This window comes from Bactrocera dorsalis, chromosome 1, assembly GCF_023373825.1.
Source record: "Bactrocera dorsalis isolate Fly_Bdor chromosome 1, ASM2337382v1, whole genome shotgun sequence".
In the NCBI taxonomy this organism is placed as follows: domain Eukaryota; kingdom Metazoa; phylum Arthropoda; class Insecta; order Diptera; family Tephritidae; genus Bactrocera; species Bactrocera dorsalis.
In genome coordinates, this window is record NC_064303.1 from 31,022,170 (window position 1) to 31,037,404 (window position 15,235).

Below are 15,235 nucleotides of genomic sequence, written 5' to 3' on the forward strand. Positions count from 1 at the left end.
TGTTCGTTGAATTTCAATAGTCATACTCTGTGTACTTTATATATACGTTATTGTTTTTGTTGTTGTGTTGGTTTTCTTGCTCGTGTTCTGTATGTGTTTTTTGCATTCGTTTTTTTTGTGTTTTTTGTCTCAGCTTTATTTTCAGCTTTATGTTGCTCATCCAACTCCATCTCTATCCAAGCAACCCATCATTATTTACGCTCTGCATGCCATACGCCTGGTTTGGGTCGCTTGTTATTTCTTCTTTTTTTGTGTTTTTAGGTTTCTCTCACAGCACCCGTACAAATTTTAAATGGGATTACGCCTTACTGCACTCCATATACACACTCTCCTTTATACCATATACACTCCTTACCATATATTATACATAACACATTTTATTTTATCTGCTTTTCCCCATATACCATCGTAATTATTCCTAATAAAGTGTAAATTGAACATACCCAAATGGTAGAAACCCAAACCGAAGGCAAAACTAAAACGCACGAAAGTAAATTGTAATGATTTTGCAGAAAATGTAATAAATTGTGCAAAAAAAAAAGAAAACAAGAAAGAAACCAAAATCAAGCAAAAGCTTTTCATAGTTTCCATAGATTTCAACGTATGATTACGCTTCGAAACCAAGTGGGATTATAACCACATTGGCTGTATGTATAGATTTTGTTATAGATAGATGTATTTATATGTACATATATGTATACCTATATAGTAGATACATTCGCTGGTTACACATAGCACATGGAAATACAATATTCTGCAGAGATATTTACACGAATTGCCGCACAGCGACATCTGTAACTACGTATAGTCTCCCTATACACAGTATAAAGTTCGCTTTATAGAGCGTTTTACTTATAATGACTTATACGATGAGTCCAAGTGCACTCTACATTCATATATATAAGTAAGCGCAAACATCGGGTTTTCGGCTGGCTGTATGCATACATCTATCTCTAACTGTATGGATATATATTTTTTATGTCTGTATGAGTGCATCTGTAATGCGAGTTTTCAAAGTATCCACCGTTGTATAGGTACACACTAGCTGTGTATTGTATAGGTAGTTGGCTGATTTTATAGATTGGTTAGTTGTTTCGTTGCTTGGTTGGTTCGTTGGTTAGCTGTGGCTCCATTGCCTAACTAACTGACTGACTGTTTCGGTGGTTTGCCTGGCGGCTAGCTAGCTAGCTGGTTTTATAAATCAGTGGCGTGCCAACGCCTCCCATTTAATGTCCGCCACGTTGCTACGTTGCTACGTCGCAAAACAGCATTCTCACATTTGTTTCGGCATTCGTGTCGTCTGTAAGCCGGTCGGTCGGTTTCATATCGTCGTTCTACCATCGTCGTCGACAACACAGTCGTATTCGTATTTATCTGCCATTACAATCAACTTTCAACGTCGTCGTCGTCGTCATCATCGTCATCCAAGCAAGCAACCAACCAACCCAACTGGATTCGCTTCAACAAAGTATTTCATTTCTATAGCATGTAGCTACTATATAAATATATTGTATATAGTATGTGTAGACGTTCGTTACCTACCTATAAGTATGTTTTTGTTTGCGCTTCTCTCTGCTGCTTCTACTTCGTATATGGATGCTTGATTTGTTAGCTCTGAGCTCTGTGCTCCAACGTACTTTCAACTACATTGTGCTCTGTATCTGTACTTTGTACAATGCCTGTCTCTGTACACGTCGTCTTCTACACTTTCCATAACATAATAGAATGTATTCAGTCTCTATCCATAGCTATACTTACATATCATCATTGTAGCTTGTAAGTATACCAACTAACTTACTATACTTTGTATATATGATATAGTTGCTTGCTTCTTTATTGGTCCGCCGCCCTACAATACCATACCATGATGTGCCTCGTCCTACACATTCGTTTTGCCAATACGAAATGGTATAATAAATTATAATTATTATCATATTAAAATCGTTCTTCTTGCCGTGTAATAAAATGGCAAAATTTTCACATTTCTATCTCATTCTGCAGCTGTCCGGCTATCCAGCTATACCAAATGGCACAACGTACTGTCCGTCGCTTTTGTCCGCATAGCTATAAGTAGAGTGATAGTAAGTTAGATACATTTTATGAAACCATAACCCATACATATTACAATACCAACACAAATACATACCTTCTCTATACATACATACATACATACAAATCATATATAAGGTACAGTAATTTTCAAAAAAAAAAAAGATAAAAAACCAAAAAACATTCTAAATTGATTACTTATTCGTTAGCTGCTCTGGGGCAATCATTTCGCTTGGCATCTACTGTACCGTACTCGTAGCTCGTGCATCGTAGTACTCGTCGTACATCATACAGTTTTGCCGTCTTGTTTGCGCGCAACGTCAGTGTCATTTAATTTTATATATCCAGCCACCTTAAATAGCCATTCAATCGATCCAACTGTTTTCTGTATAGCTATATATACATTTGTAGTTGTTATCTGTTTCTTTTTTTTGCTGTTGTTGCTTTGTTTTTGTGTCATATTATAATAATATTTTTAATTTATTTTTTAATTTTTTGCTTAGTTGTACTTGTTTCAGCATGTTTTGGTTGGTTTGTCTTTATCTTTCGTTTTTGTCTCATTAGTTTGTTACTTGCTCGTACCGTTACTTTTTGCAGCTTCAATGTGATTTGTTTATTGTCGAATTCTCGATAAGGTAACGCCTGTTCCACTTGTACATTCGTACGTTTTTGTATGTATGTATCTCTCAAATAACGGTGCTTCAATATGAGTGTTTTGAGACGGTGTGATTTTATGTATACCTTCAAATTGCCTTGGCATTACTCGAGAGTAGTTGTTTCACTAAATAATAAACAATTTTTTAAGCGATCTTATGATTACACGGTATACATTTATACACGAAAATTTTGCCAATACGTAGGTTGCCTTGTATACTCCGCGATTAGAGAACAAAAACAAATTTTGGTCAACGAAAATCACTATTGTTATTTTCCATGCATATAATTTTGCATGAGTTTGCACCAATTGCCGAGGCACTTTTGCCACTCTGATTGCGGTTCCTCCAAAACATGCGTTCTGAACCCATCAACCGCCTCTTCAGGTGTCGAAAAACGTTGAACTTTATTTTTTTTTTGTACTGAAGGTCATTAGGTCCTAAGTCAGATCTCAGTCGCGCCCAACAAACTCCTGGAATTGTTCAGAATACTGGACCTTTGTAACCATACATATGTGATATAGGAGAGGGAACAATAGAACATACTTGTATGTAGGTCGCAGTGCAAAACCTCAATTATTTTCTATCTATCTTCTTAAGTCAGGACTACAAGGTGAATGCGGTGGCCCTTACGCATAAGTCCACATTTCATCATCTGTCACGATTTCATAGACGTCTTTCGAAGCATATTTTTTTACACTTCTCTCGATTAATCGTAAAGAGCGATCGACAAAATTTGTGGACTCCAACGTGAACAAATATTTTTACAGTCAAATGCACATGCAATATTGAATGTATGTAAGTATCTATCTCACGATAGGTCACCTGACGATCTGGCAATATTACTTTGCGCACAACATCAATATTTTCTGGAACAACAACTGATTTTGGATGACCTTTACGAAATCCGTTTAAGAGCGGTTACGACCTCGATTGAATTCACCATACTATCCATAAACAATGTTCTTGATGGAGCTTCATAGCCAAAAATTTAATTAAGTTTATCAATGCACTGTTTTTACGTTTAAATTGTAAAAAATGGACGCGCGTAAATGTCCTCGTTTTAATTGTAATTTTGCCCGAGATCAATATTTTAAGTAACTGTAAACAACACAAATAGCAGTCGCATGTCAAAACGTTTCGATTATGTGTAGCATCAAAAAGGTCAAACTTTACAATAAAGTTTTCAGTTGCCAGATAGTAACAGTAGGGTTGCCAAATTCCGAAATATAAAAGGTAACATAGGTATGTATATTCCTTCCCACACAACAGGAACGGAAATAAACTCATGAGAACAAATGCACATTTTTTAAGCCTCAGAGTGTGTACATTTTTCACAAAAACTGTTTTGAAGAAGCCGCTATTTTATCAAAAATCAAAATTTTGACTAGTCCTTCAAGGATTTCCATTCATTTATAGTAAAAAACCTCCATCGCTAGACATCTTATTAATTAATCCTTGATCGCAAAAACAAGCGTTTTTTTAAATAGATAACAACAAACTATTATAAATCTTCAATGTATGGCATATAATATTACTGTATTACCTAGAGTTGATTCTGACGATGATCACGGGTCCGAGTGATGCAATAGATCCATAGATTTCGCTGAGCCTGATATAATAAGTATACATAGATATATATAAGTACATACATATTAATGCTGGTAACGCCTTTGTTAGATATTAAAATGAGTCTATTTCTCTCTACGTCTTGATATTATTCGAAAATTTACGGACTCTAAAAGTTCGAAGATCCCTACCTTTCGAATGTCTGCTGTGAGCCGACTGCTTTAGCTATGATCTTAGTAGGATCACTACATCGCAACGCAAGCAAAGCGGCGGCCGCCAATTTTGGTCAGTTGAAATTTCAAGGACATTGGTCGAATGAAATACCTGAATCCTGAGAAAAACTTAACGGTATCCAAATACAACGGGTAATCCAAGTAGAGATATTTTTTTCAATAGCCTTTTTTGACAGATCGTGACTTTTTTTTGAAATTTACGTTCTGTAAAAAATGTGTTTCTTGCTCTTCGCTCAACTTATGGTCAACATTAAAGGCTTATTGAGCATACTAAGCGTAACACCATCACTCTGCTTGTAAACCAGCATTACTATCATCAAACAAACAGTCGTCGCACTCGCTACTTGGCTCCTACGTCACTGTTGACTGTCATAACTTCGATTCGACGCTATTCGCAGTCACTGCGACTGACGTATGGAACGACTTGGCACATTTTACGTCGATCTATTAAATTGAAAGCATACAAAAACATCTTGTGCAAGAACTGAAGTCGCTCGACCTTCCTAAGCGAGACTGCTTCGCTCTATGGGCTCTGTAAAAGTACCAAGAGATCCGACGTTTTTAAAAAGGTTCAAAAGCTGCCAGAGGTTCAAAAACAACAATATGGTGTGATTTGTGGTTCTTCAAAAATGATAATCGATGATGCCTGATATTGAAGCTTTTGCTCTCGACGGCATTTGGTTTCAACAAGACGGCGCCACTTCCCACACATCGCAGCAGTCAATGGATTTATGGACAATCTGAGAGGAACCCAATGCCATTATTCGAAAGTGATAATCTTCAAAAAATAAATGCCAAAAAATTTGATTTCGAAGGATAATAAACATTCTTCTTTAATTTTGAAGTTTCTGTGCTTTTTCTTTAACGGTAACGTCGAAATGGATCACCCTTTACAAATACTGCTTTATCCAATTCACGTTGCGATATAATAATTTTTACACAGCATCTGCACTTCGGTGTAAGCTTTTCGATACTTAACACTGCCGGTTAAATCTGAGCCAAAAAATAAATCGATTTTCGTCATTCTGCAGATTAGACGGACGCCAGTAAAATTGGAAGGCCATTACAGCAAAGAATTTTTATCTATACCTGCTCAAAACTCTTTTAGTATGTGTATAATATGTATGTTTCTTGAAATGTATTTATCATTTATTAAGGGTGTTATACTCACAAAGCTCTATTGATTTGTAATATTGTGGGAACGATATCTAATTTCTTTCTACAGATTATATAAATACAGTTAGTCAGATGGTTGTATTTTCATATATAAATATATATATGTATATACATACATACAAAATAAAATATGCATTAAGTATTTCTATATCTGCTTCAATCCCAACGTAATACAACAAACCGTTATGTTAACTATGTCTTTTATGAAATATGTTGTGACTTTTATGTACACAAGTATGTACATATGTATATACATAAATATTCGATAGGGGGCATCATCCTTCATTATTATGACAGCTTATGAATAGTTAGGGTGGCTAACCACTCACAAAAGTTTCGGAAATTGTTTTTGAAGAAAAATATAAAATCGAAATTTATTTCAATAGATTAAAGTACCGAAAGAACAGAGTTTTTTTTAGCACAAATTGCTTTTCTGTATGTTCTTTTCTGTCGAGCTTGCGAAGCTGGAATTTTTAAGCAATTTGTAGTACAATACATACATGCATACATATTGTCGAAAAATTTCTCTCTTGTGTCATTTTGCAGTGAATACAATAAGCATTTTTTCGCTTTACTATATACTTACGGAGAAGTCACTAGTCATCTTCTGTTTCTATATCTCTTTCGTACAATATTTTATTGCCTTCCATGACTTACCACATTTTTCTTTTTGGAAAGGTATCCATTGTACAGAACGTAGAGAGTGTAACACATGCTGGATCATAAAGATGGCTAAAATGGCAAATGGTTCTGTTTTACCAGTAAAGATATTGGGTAGTTTGCTAAGTAATTTCTTCTTTTTTTTTTTAGTTGTGTAACGTGAATGGTCGCGTTCACCAAATTTAATCTTTCAGCAATCTCTTGAGTTGCTAACACGATGATGATTTGCAGCGACCAATTTCTGGGTGATTGTTAGGAAATTCTCCACATCGACTTCAAAGGCCTGCCAGGACGTAGTGCATCCACAAGATCGACATTGTCGGAACAAAATTCGGCGTTGGCTGAAAAGACTGTTTCTTCTACCATCTTCGATAAGGCACCAAAAATATACTATTCCAAAAAAAAATGAAAAATAAAAATTACAAATAGGCCGCTGCATCAGCTGTTCAAATATTTATATAACGAAGTTGGCTACGAAAAAAATCAATAAGATCAGCTGTTGTCAATAAACGAAATTACTTAGTGTACGGCCCAATAGATTTTGGAAAAATATGTTCGTAAAGTGTGTTCAAAAAAGTTTTCTTTCCAGGTATGTTGGAGTGCATGTAGTCGCCTCTTGTTGATGTTAAATGTTTTATTGACATCTTGGCTTTCATTAAAGCCGAAACATTCCCTATTGGCTAATCTTAAGTAACAATATGGTTTCAGTTTTTTTGTAAAGCATATCAAAGCCCTAAATCTATGAGCACAAAGGCATCCATAAATCATCATAAAGGGCTTTTGAATAGGGCACTACAAAAGTAGACCGATAGGGACAGCAAACGACGCTATATTTTTTCCCGCTCTTTGGCATTTCCCTTCAGTAAGGTTTGCCATTTCATCATGGAAGGATATACGATTCAACAACGAGTCGAAATTAGTAAAATTAACCACCGAAATTCGGAGTCAGTGTCCTCAACTTTAAGAGCGGGGTTTTCAATAAGAGCGTTAAAAGCGCTACAACATTTTTTTTTGTTTAAATAAAACAAAAACGATTTGAAATGTAAATGAAATTCGTTATTCCTGTTAACGGCACTCTTATTGGAAAAGCCTTTATAAATAGTTTTACGCAAAATGAAACAATATATTTTGAACGCACTGTACTTGGTACTTTCTGAATCTAAAGACAATATATACAGACAATATACAATATATACTTACATAGATGATGAATTTATTCATGATAAAAAAATAATACTACTTTAATGAACCCAAAAATTTATTTCTTTTCTTCTTAAGATGCTCATTTGTTCCCGACTTCGAAATGTTACTTTAGATTTCATGAGATTCCTGAAAAATAATTGTGTGAAATCCTTAACAGTTTTTCAAATTATCATCAAATTATTTAAATTACAGGCCGGCAATGTTTCTATGTTGTCTCTTTTTTTTTCTATAGCCCTCATACATACATCTGTATTTGGATGCCGCATTCTTGGTTTCTATCATTCTTGATTATACGGTTGGGGTTATCACATCTGAAATCTTACCTTCAGAACTTGCTTAAAACAGTAAAATTCAAAGAATGCGCTTAGTATGATAATGAGAAATTAGCCCATTAACTCTGAGAATGTCCTATTTTCAGCCGGTTGAGATGGCATACTTTTTAAATTAAATGAAATTGGTCAGCTAGTCTGGAAGAAGCATTCTTTCGGCCTCTTCTCTCAAACAATCTTAATATTCTCTTAATGAACTTAATTAATATGATACTTAGTATATAGTATAACAAAATTTTTGGATTGTTGATTTATATAGTGCATCATCTTGAATGTCAATCAAAATTTACTTAGTTGATTTCCCAAAAAAAAAAAATTAAAATAAAACTTCGGTAAAAATCGAAGTCTTTGTTCTGTCTGACGAGTAAAGGAACCATCATTAGGGAAGCATAAAAAACCAATACGGAGTAAAAAAAAATACAAAAAGTTTTGAAATATAATAAATAAAAATATATTCATTAATCACTACATACATATTTTCATACTCCTTATCAATAAATCTGGATTTTGTGACAACTCCTTAAATTTTATTAAGGGGCGGCACATAGTATCATAGCGTGAAAAATGCGATTTTTGGGAATTAAAAAAAATAACTGCCATTTCAATTGTTTTAAAATTTTGAGGGTATATTTGCACTTATCTTATGAATACACAATAATAATATTGACGAAAGAAATTAAATATTTTTTTTAGTTACACGAAAATATCGTCCTCTATTGCTGCAGTTTTTCTCCGTGGATGAAAGCAAATAAAAAATTCTGTAGTAAAAGATCTGTGCAATGACCTATTAGTAGATACTTGTATGAACAATATATACGTAATATGCAGGAAAAAGTATATAGTGATCGGATCATATATCTCCGAGTAATCTTCTTCTTTACTGTCGTAGACTCTCCTTACGTGATTGTAGCCGAGTTAACAACAACGCGATAGTCATATCATCTTTTCGATATTTGGCGCCAATTTGAGACAACCAAGTCCTTCTCCACCTGATCTCTCCAACGGAGTGGCAGTCTTCCCCTGCTTCCACCGGCGGGTACTGAATCGAAAACCTTCAAAGCTGGAGTGTTCTCTTCAATCCAAACAACATGACCTAGCCAGCGCAGCCACTGTCTCCTGTTTCGCTGAAATATGTCAATGTCGCAAGATATCGCATACAGCTCATCGTTTCATCGACTGCGATACTCGCCGTTGCCAATGCGCATTCCTTTCTCTCGAACGCTCCTAAGGCCGACTATTAATACTTTCTTAATACAACTTTAGTATGTTATTTTAAATGATCGAAATACTTAACTTTATTTTATTCTACATAGAACACATATCAGAAACAATAATTTAGAAAAAAATTTGTATCGATTTTCTCATTTTATCAACTGTTTTTCCTGCTCCTTCGTCATCAATCAACTTCAAACTGTCAAAAATAGCAGGAATGCTTCATACAAATTCTATGAGCATGAAGTTTTTTGACAGTTCATCGGCGTTTGACGTTAAAAAATCGTTCAAGTAACTACATCTATGAAAGTGTTAAATCATTTCAACTTTAAAAACAATTACAACACATACGGAATTTTATATACACTAGAATCAAGAATTCTAATTTACAGAAAAAAGAAACAGGAAAAGCTTGATTGACATTTATTCTAAAAGTTTGTTAATTCATTCCATTTATGACGTTTATGATCTTGACGGGAATCAGACTAAACGCAGTTTGTCTATCTTGTCAACTTTAACAAAGTATTTCAAAAACCGGAAAATAAGTCTGCAGTTTATTTTTATCAAGAACGGTAGTTAGGGGGTGTTGTACTGTAAATACCTGAGAATTTCATAAGCAAATGTATTTGTATACCCTGATAAAGTTACTTGTATATTAAGTGTTCCGACGATACCCGAAGGAAACGACGGTATACCTTATTGTTTATATACATATGTATATGTATGTTTAATATAAAAAGGTCAACGTGACGAGCTGAATCGATTTGGTCATGTCTCTCAGTTTTCCCCCCCCAAAAAGTGCATATTTGTCGGAACAACCTCCGAATAAATTGTTCCGATTGGACTTTAATAGCATATACCGGGTGATCTGTTAGAGGTTCTTTTTTCAAAAGCCTTTTTGGCACATAACGCGTGAGTCGTATCTAGCTGTCATGTTATTTTTATTTTTCACAACAACATCATCCATCTTGAGATCCAGTATTCATTATTGGATGATATTCGACCGAATAGACCACGTCCAGCACGTAGCGAAGAAAATATAGCAGCCGTAGTTGTATACAAAGACCGTGGAGAGTTGTTTCGGCGCCGTTCGCAACAACTCGGACTAACGTATGGAACGACTTGGCGCATTTTACGTCGAGACCCGACGTTTTCGGAGCAAATTTTGTACAGCGAATAGGCCCATTTCTGGCTCAATGGGTATTTAAACAAGCAAAATTGTCGCGTTTGGGACGAAAAGCAACCTGCAGAGATTCAAGAGCTGTCATTTCATACTGTAAAAACAACGATTTGATGTGGTTTGTGGGCCGGTAGAATCATCGGTCCATATTTCTTCAAAAATGGTGCCAATGAAAACGTAACCGTCAACGGCGACCGTTATCGCGCCATGATAACCGACTATTTGATGGCTGAAATAGAAGCTCGAGATCTCGGTGACATTTTGTTTCAACAAGACCGCGCCACCTCCCACACATCGCAACTTTAAATAGAGTTATTGAGAGAACACTTCGGTTAGAAGATAATTTCACGTTTTGGGCCGGACGATTGACCCCCAAGATCGCGTGATATAAAACCGTTAGACTTTTTTCTGTGGGAATATGTTAAGTCTAAAGTCTATGCGGACAATCTCGCTTTGTTTCAGGCCTTGGAGCAAAACATCACGCGTGTCATTAGCCAGTTACTAGTCGAAATGCTCTTACGAGTCAATGAAAATTTTACTCAACGGATCGACCATCTGAATCGTAGCCACGGCCAACATTTGAAAGAGGTAATCTTCAAAAAATAAATGGCAATGAATGTTCTTTGCAATGATAATAAATTCCCCATTAAATTTGAAGTTTCCGTGCTTTTCCGTTAAAAGAGTGTGGAACCTCGGAATGGATCACCCTTTATATTAAACTTAAACGCCTTTTAGAAGCTATAGCTGCACAACTGTACTCAACACACTAACATTTAAAACCGAAGAGATGTATATACAAAGTCGCATATATAATTCGGTTATCTTGTTCTCTTGGTTTCGTTCCAAGTTCCAAACACAGTGTCAATCTGTGAACATACAGCTGCTGCGATGGTTTCTATGATAAGTCATTATATAACTCAGTGTGGCGTCAGAACAAAATCCAAGCACACGCTCAAGATTTTTGCTAATATCAGATTACATCAGAATTAATTTTATACAGCACAAATTCAGTCTCAAACATTTAAGGGTAGTTCCAATTTTCTCTAACCTCAATTTACTGCTATGCTTTTTATTTTCATCTAAGGCGGAAGAAAAACATTGTTTTCAACTACCGTTAGGAAAAGCAAATAACTATCGATTTAGCTATGAACCTGTGATAGGGTAAATATGTATTATGTATGTACAATAAATATAAGGCGGCAGCAATCTTGAGCTGCATTTACACAGCTTCATTTTTCCTTATTTTGTGTTTCATTGTTTTCTTCTTCTTCATCATCTTGGTTTTGTAATTTATTATACAAGTTCTGTTGTTCAGCTCTTTATAAATTGTTCGGGTGTGGAGGCAAAACGCTCTACACTTGCTTCTCGATAAGCTACCACAATACAAACTGTATTCCAATGTTTGTTTTGTATGTGCTGTGTGCTTATGTATACTTCTTCTTAAATATTCTACGGATAGCAATGGTCGATAGTGCCCTTATAAGCCCAACAATCTCATCCATTATCCGGATTTAAATATCCCTTTTCCTTTGATGAGCGTACATATTTTTGTAGTTGTTTGCACCCATACCGCAAAGGCCAAACGAACAAACGTACATACCACATTTGCGTGTATAAATATATGTACATATGTATGTATGCATATATGTGTGTGTGTATTGGTGCTGTGCGCCTGTATTTGTTGCTGGTGTTTTATGCGAAATTGAAGTAACAAAATTTTGTTGATTAATGACTTCTTTGACTCTCACCCCGCATTTACATGCCTGCAAGTCGTTTCCACTCGTCTCAACTCGAATCGAATCGACTCTCCTTGACTTGACTTGCCTTCCCTTATACAATACTTAGATTATATGGCAACTTTTCTTGCCGCTCTTACCGTCTATGTATTATAACTCGATTATATATATGTATGTATATATGCTATAGATATCTATTTGCTTTTTGTATGGATGTGTGTATGCCTATGTGTGCCTGTGTCTGTATGGCTTCGGCAAGTTGTTACGAACTCACGAATGAGTCTTATGTCGAATGATTTTCATTTTCTATGTTTCACAGCCGAACCCACAGATGATGCGTACAATAAAGTTAGTACGGTCGATGAAGCCATTGCTACAGGAAGCACAAATATGAATCCTAACGCTGGTTATATGAATTTTCCTAAGCATTTACAACCATATCCTCAGCACCAGCAGCAACAACAACAGCAACTGTTGGAACAGCAAAAACAGCGCCAGAAATTGCAACATCAACAACATGCATTGCAACAACAGCAACATCTGCAGCAACAACAACAGCAACATCTGCAGCACCAACAACACCAACATCTGCAGCAGCAGCAACAACAACAACGTGAGCAACAATTGCAACAGCAAATGTTATCGCACGATGCCATGGCCGAAGCCGGCTTGTTAACAGTAAAACTGGAACCACAAATTCATATAAAAGAGGAAATGCCGGAAGCGTCACAGAATAAGGTGAGCTAACAATGCAGTTAAGTCATTAGAAACTCAGCAAATATTGCAAATCTTTTATTGTCACTATGGTTTTTATAGCAATTACTTAAGTTGGCTTGATAAGTGAAAACTTTGGTTAGTTATATTTTTTTGAATACTTTAATTTTTGTTTTATTTTTTTAGCAATTTTTTTATTTATAAATTTTTTGGTATAATTTAAAAAACAAAAAAAAAAACATATCTAATGTCTCTAATTATTTTTGTATTAAGTGGATTTTATTTTTATTTATATGGATATATTCATTTAATTTTTCTTCTTTTTCAATTAAATTTTTAAATTGTTTTTCTTTTTTAATTAAGTTATGTACATTAATTTAATTATCATTAATTTTTTATCATTATAAATTCTAATTATTACTTTAAGTCTTATTAAAAAATATATATAGTATATATATACATATATTTGTGTGTTTATATTTAATCTTTTAAATAATTATTGTTTTTTAATTTTAAAATTTTTTGTTTAGCATTGTTTTTTATTATGCATTAATTTTTTATGTTTATTTTTTAATTTTAATTTTTTTAAATTACAATTTTAATTAAATGTCTTTAATTATTTTTGTATTTTGTATATGAATTTTAATTTTATGAAATTTTATTTATATGGATATATTAATTTTATTGTTTTTTCAATTATTAATATTACTTTAAGAGTAATTAAAAACAAATATATGTATGTATATACTATATTTAAAACTTTTGAAACTTATTTTTTTTAAATTTTTGTTTAAATTAAATTTATATTACATTATTATATATTATATATTATATATGTATAATAATATATATTTAATATTTTTAATTCCATTAATTTTTTAGCATTGTCGTTTAGTTTTACGCTTTCTTCTTTCTCTGTTCTTACTTACCTCTTACTTTTTTATTTTTTTGCTTTACTTGTTTTCAAATATTGTTTTTTTTTAGTTTTTATCTTTTTGTTATTTTTTATGAATGCAGTAGTTTTTCACTTTTTGTTTAATTTTTCTTTTTTTTATTTTTTTATTTAATTTTTTACTGACTTTACCTTTTTAATTATATGTTATATATTTTAAAAAATCTTTTATAATTGGAATCTAATTATTTGAACTTCTGTTATCAAATATTAATTTTTTATTACTAATTGTACTTATTTTTTGCATCATAGTTTTTTTTTATTATTTTAGTTAGGTCTTTATTATTTATAGGTTAATAATATTTTGTCCCTTAATTTTTGTTGAATTTTTTTGTAATACATATTTATATTTTTTATTGTTTATTTTTTTTTAAATAGCTTTTTTTTAGTTACTAAATTTGTTTCTCTATTATCTTCTTTATACTTTTCCAAGTGCAGCCTTACCAACCGTTTAAACTTAAACTACTCTTTATTTTGCCGTTTCTTTTATTATTATTACTATCAATACTAGTATGTTTTTAGTTTCTTTTTATTTACGTTAATTAGTTATAATTCAAAATAACTCGTTTTGTTTTTAATTATTTTTCTATATTATCTTAATGCGCTTTAGATTTTCAGTATTTTTTTTATATTTTTTTTTATGTATTTCATATTATTTTTTCAACTTAATGTTTGATTTATTTTCAATTATTTATGTTTAGTTTATTTATTATTATTTTTTTTATTATTTATTTAATTTATAACTTTCATTATTGTTTATTTGGTAATTCACATATTTGTCTGTTGTTCATATTTTCTTTACAAATTTATAATATGTGTGCCACTAATTAACAACGACGTGCCCCTGTGAATATTTTAGACCAATTTGTAAAATGTTGAGGGAATAAAAAGTATGTTTTTATTAGTTTCTTTCACGTGAAAGTATGTTTCTCTGTCAGCTGTCAAATATGCTTATCAAAAATCCTCTAATCCAGAGAAATGGAATTTTAATTAAAATGTGATAAAAGCGGTCGTGCATCTAAACGCGTATATAGTTTTCAGTTTTGTTTACAAATTAAGATATTTTATCTATGGCTTGCCTCATATTTACATTGCAAGTTACTGTATACAATTATTTTAATGAAAAAAGTGTGGATAAATAAAAATGCTATAGTGCTGAAGATGTTAGGGCCGTTAACGTTCAGTTTTGAGAAGGGACATGGCGGAAATTCAAATTCATTAAACATTTCGAAAGGGATGGCGATGGCATAACAGTACAACACAAGTTCCACTCAGAAAAATAAAGCGTAAAACGACATCACGAGAAAACGAACTGATTGAAAGTATTGTGGATGATTAAAAGGATCCACTTATAACTGTCAAGAGGAATTAAAGCATCGACTTTTGGGCAAAATGGGAATGCACTAGCCTTGGACGCCATAAAAAGGTGATTTCGAAAAGCAAACAGTTTTGGATTTATTTCCAGGAAGAACCTGCTGATCTCTATTCGCAAAGAAAAAATCGTTTGCAGGCAATACAGTCACTTGACAACAAATTAATGCAAAATGGTACTGTTTTGTGACGAAAAAA

The 15,235-nt window shown here is 33.3% G+C and overlaps 1 protein-coding gene and 1 long non-coding RNA gene across 5 annotated transcripts in view; one reads left to right on the forward strand and one right to left on the reverse strand.

The window, feature by feature from the left end:
* The window catches only part of LOC105232938 (uncharacterized), a 46,317-nt gene that overhangs the window by 7,079 nt on the left and 24,003 nt on the right, over positions 1–15,235 (forward strand). The window contains exons 1-2 of one of the 2 annotated variants that reach the window (XM_049461502.1): positions 1,452–1,468; positions 12,320–12,738. In XM_049461502.1, coding sequence (XP_049317459.1) covers positions 12,391–12,738 — 348 coding nt within the window. In that variant the 5' untranslated portion in view covers positions 1,452–1,468; positions 12,320–12,390. Of the gene's footprint in view, positions 1–1,451; positions 1,469–12,319; positions 12,739–15,235 lie in introns of those variants that run through there. The other variant, XM_049461500.1, reaches the window with a different exon arrangement.
* Positions 677–2,615, reverse strand: LOC125780027 (uncharacterized). Of its 3 annotated transcripts, none has more exons than XR_007423527.1 (3): positions 2,147–2,615; positions 1,543–2,064; positions 677–1,458 (listed from the first exon to the last, which is right to left on the reverse strand). It is a non-coding gene; the product is annotated as an uncharacterized LOC125780027 (long non-coding RNA). The 3 variants fall into 3 exon arrangements; XR_007423526.1 differs by having other exon boundaries at positions 1,543–1,701; positions 1,759–2,615; XR_007423525.1 differs by having other exon boundaries at positions 1,543–2,615.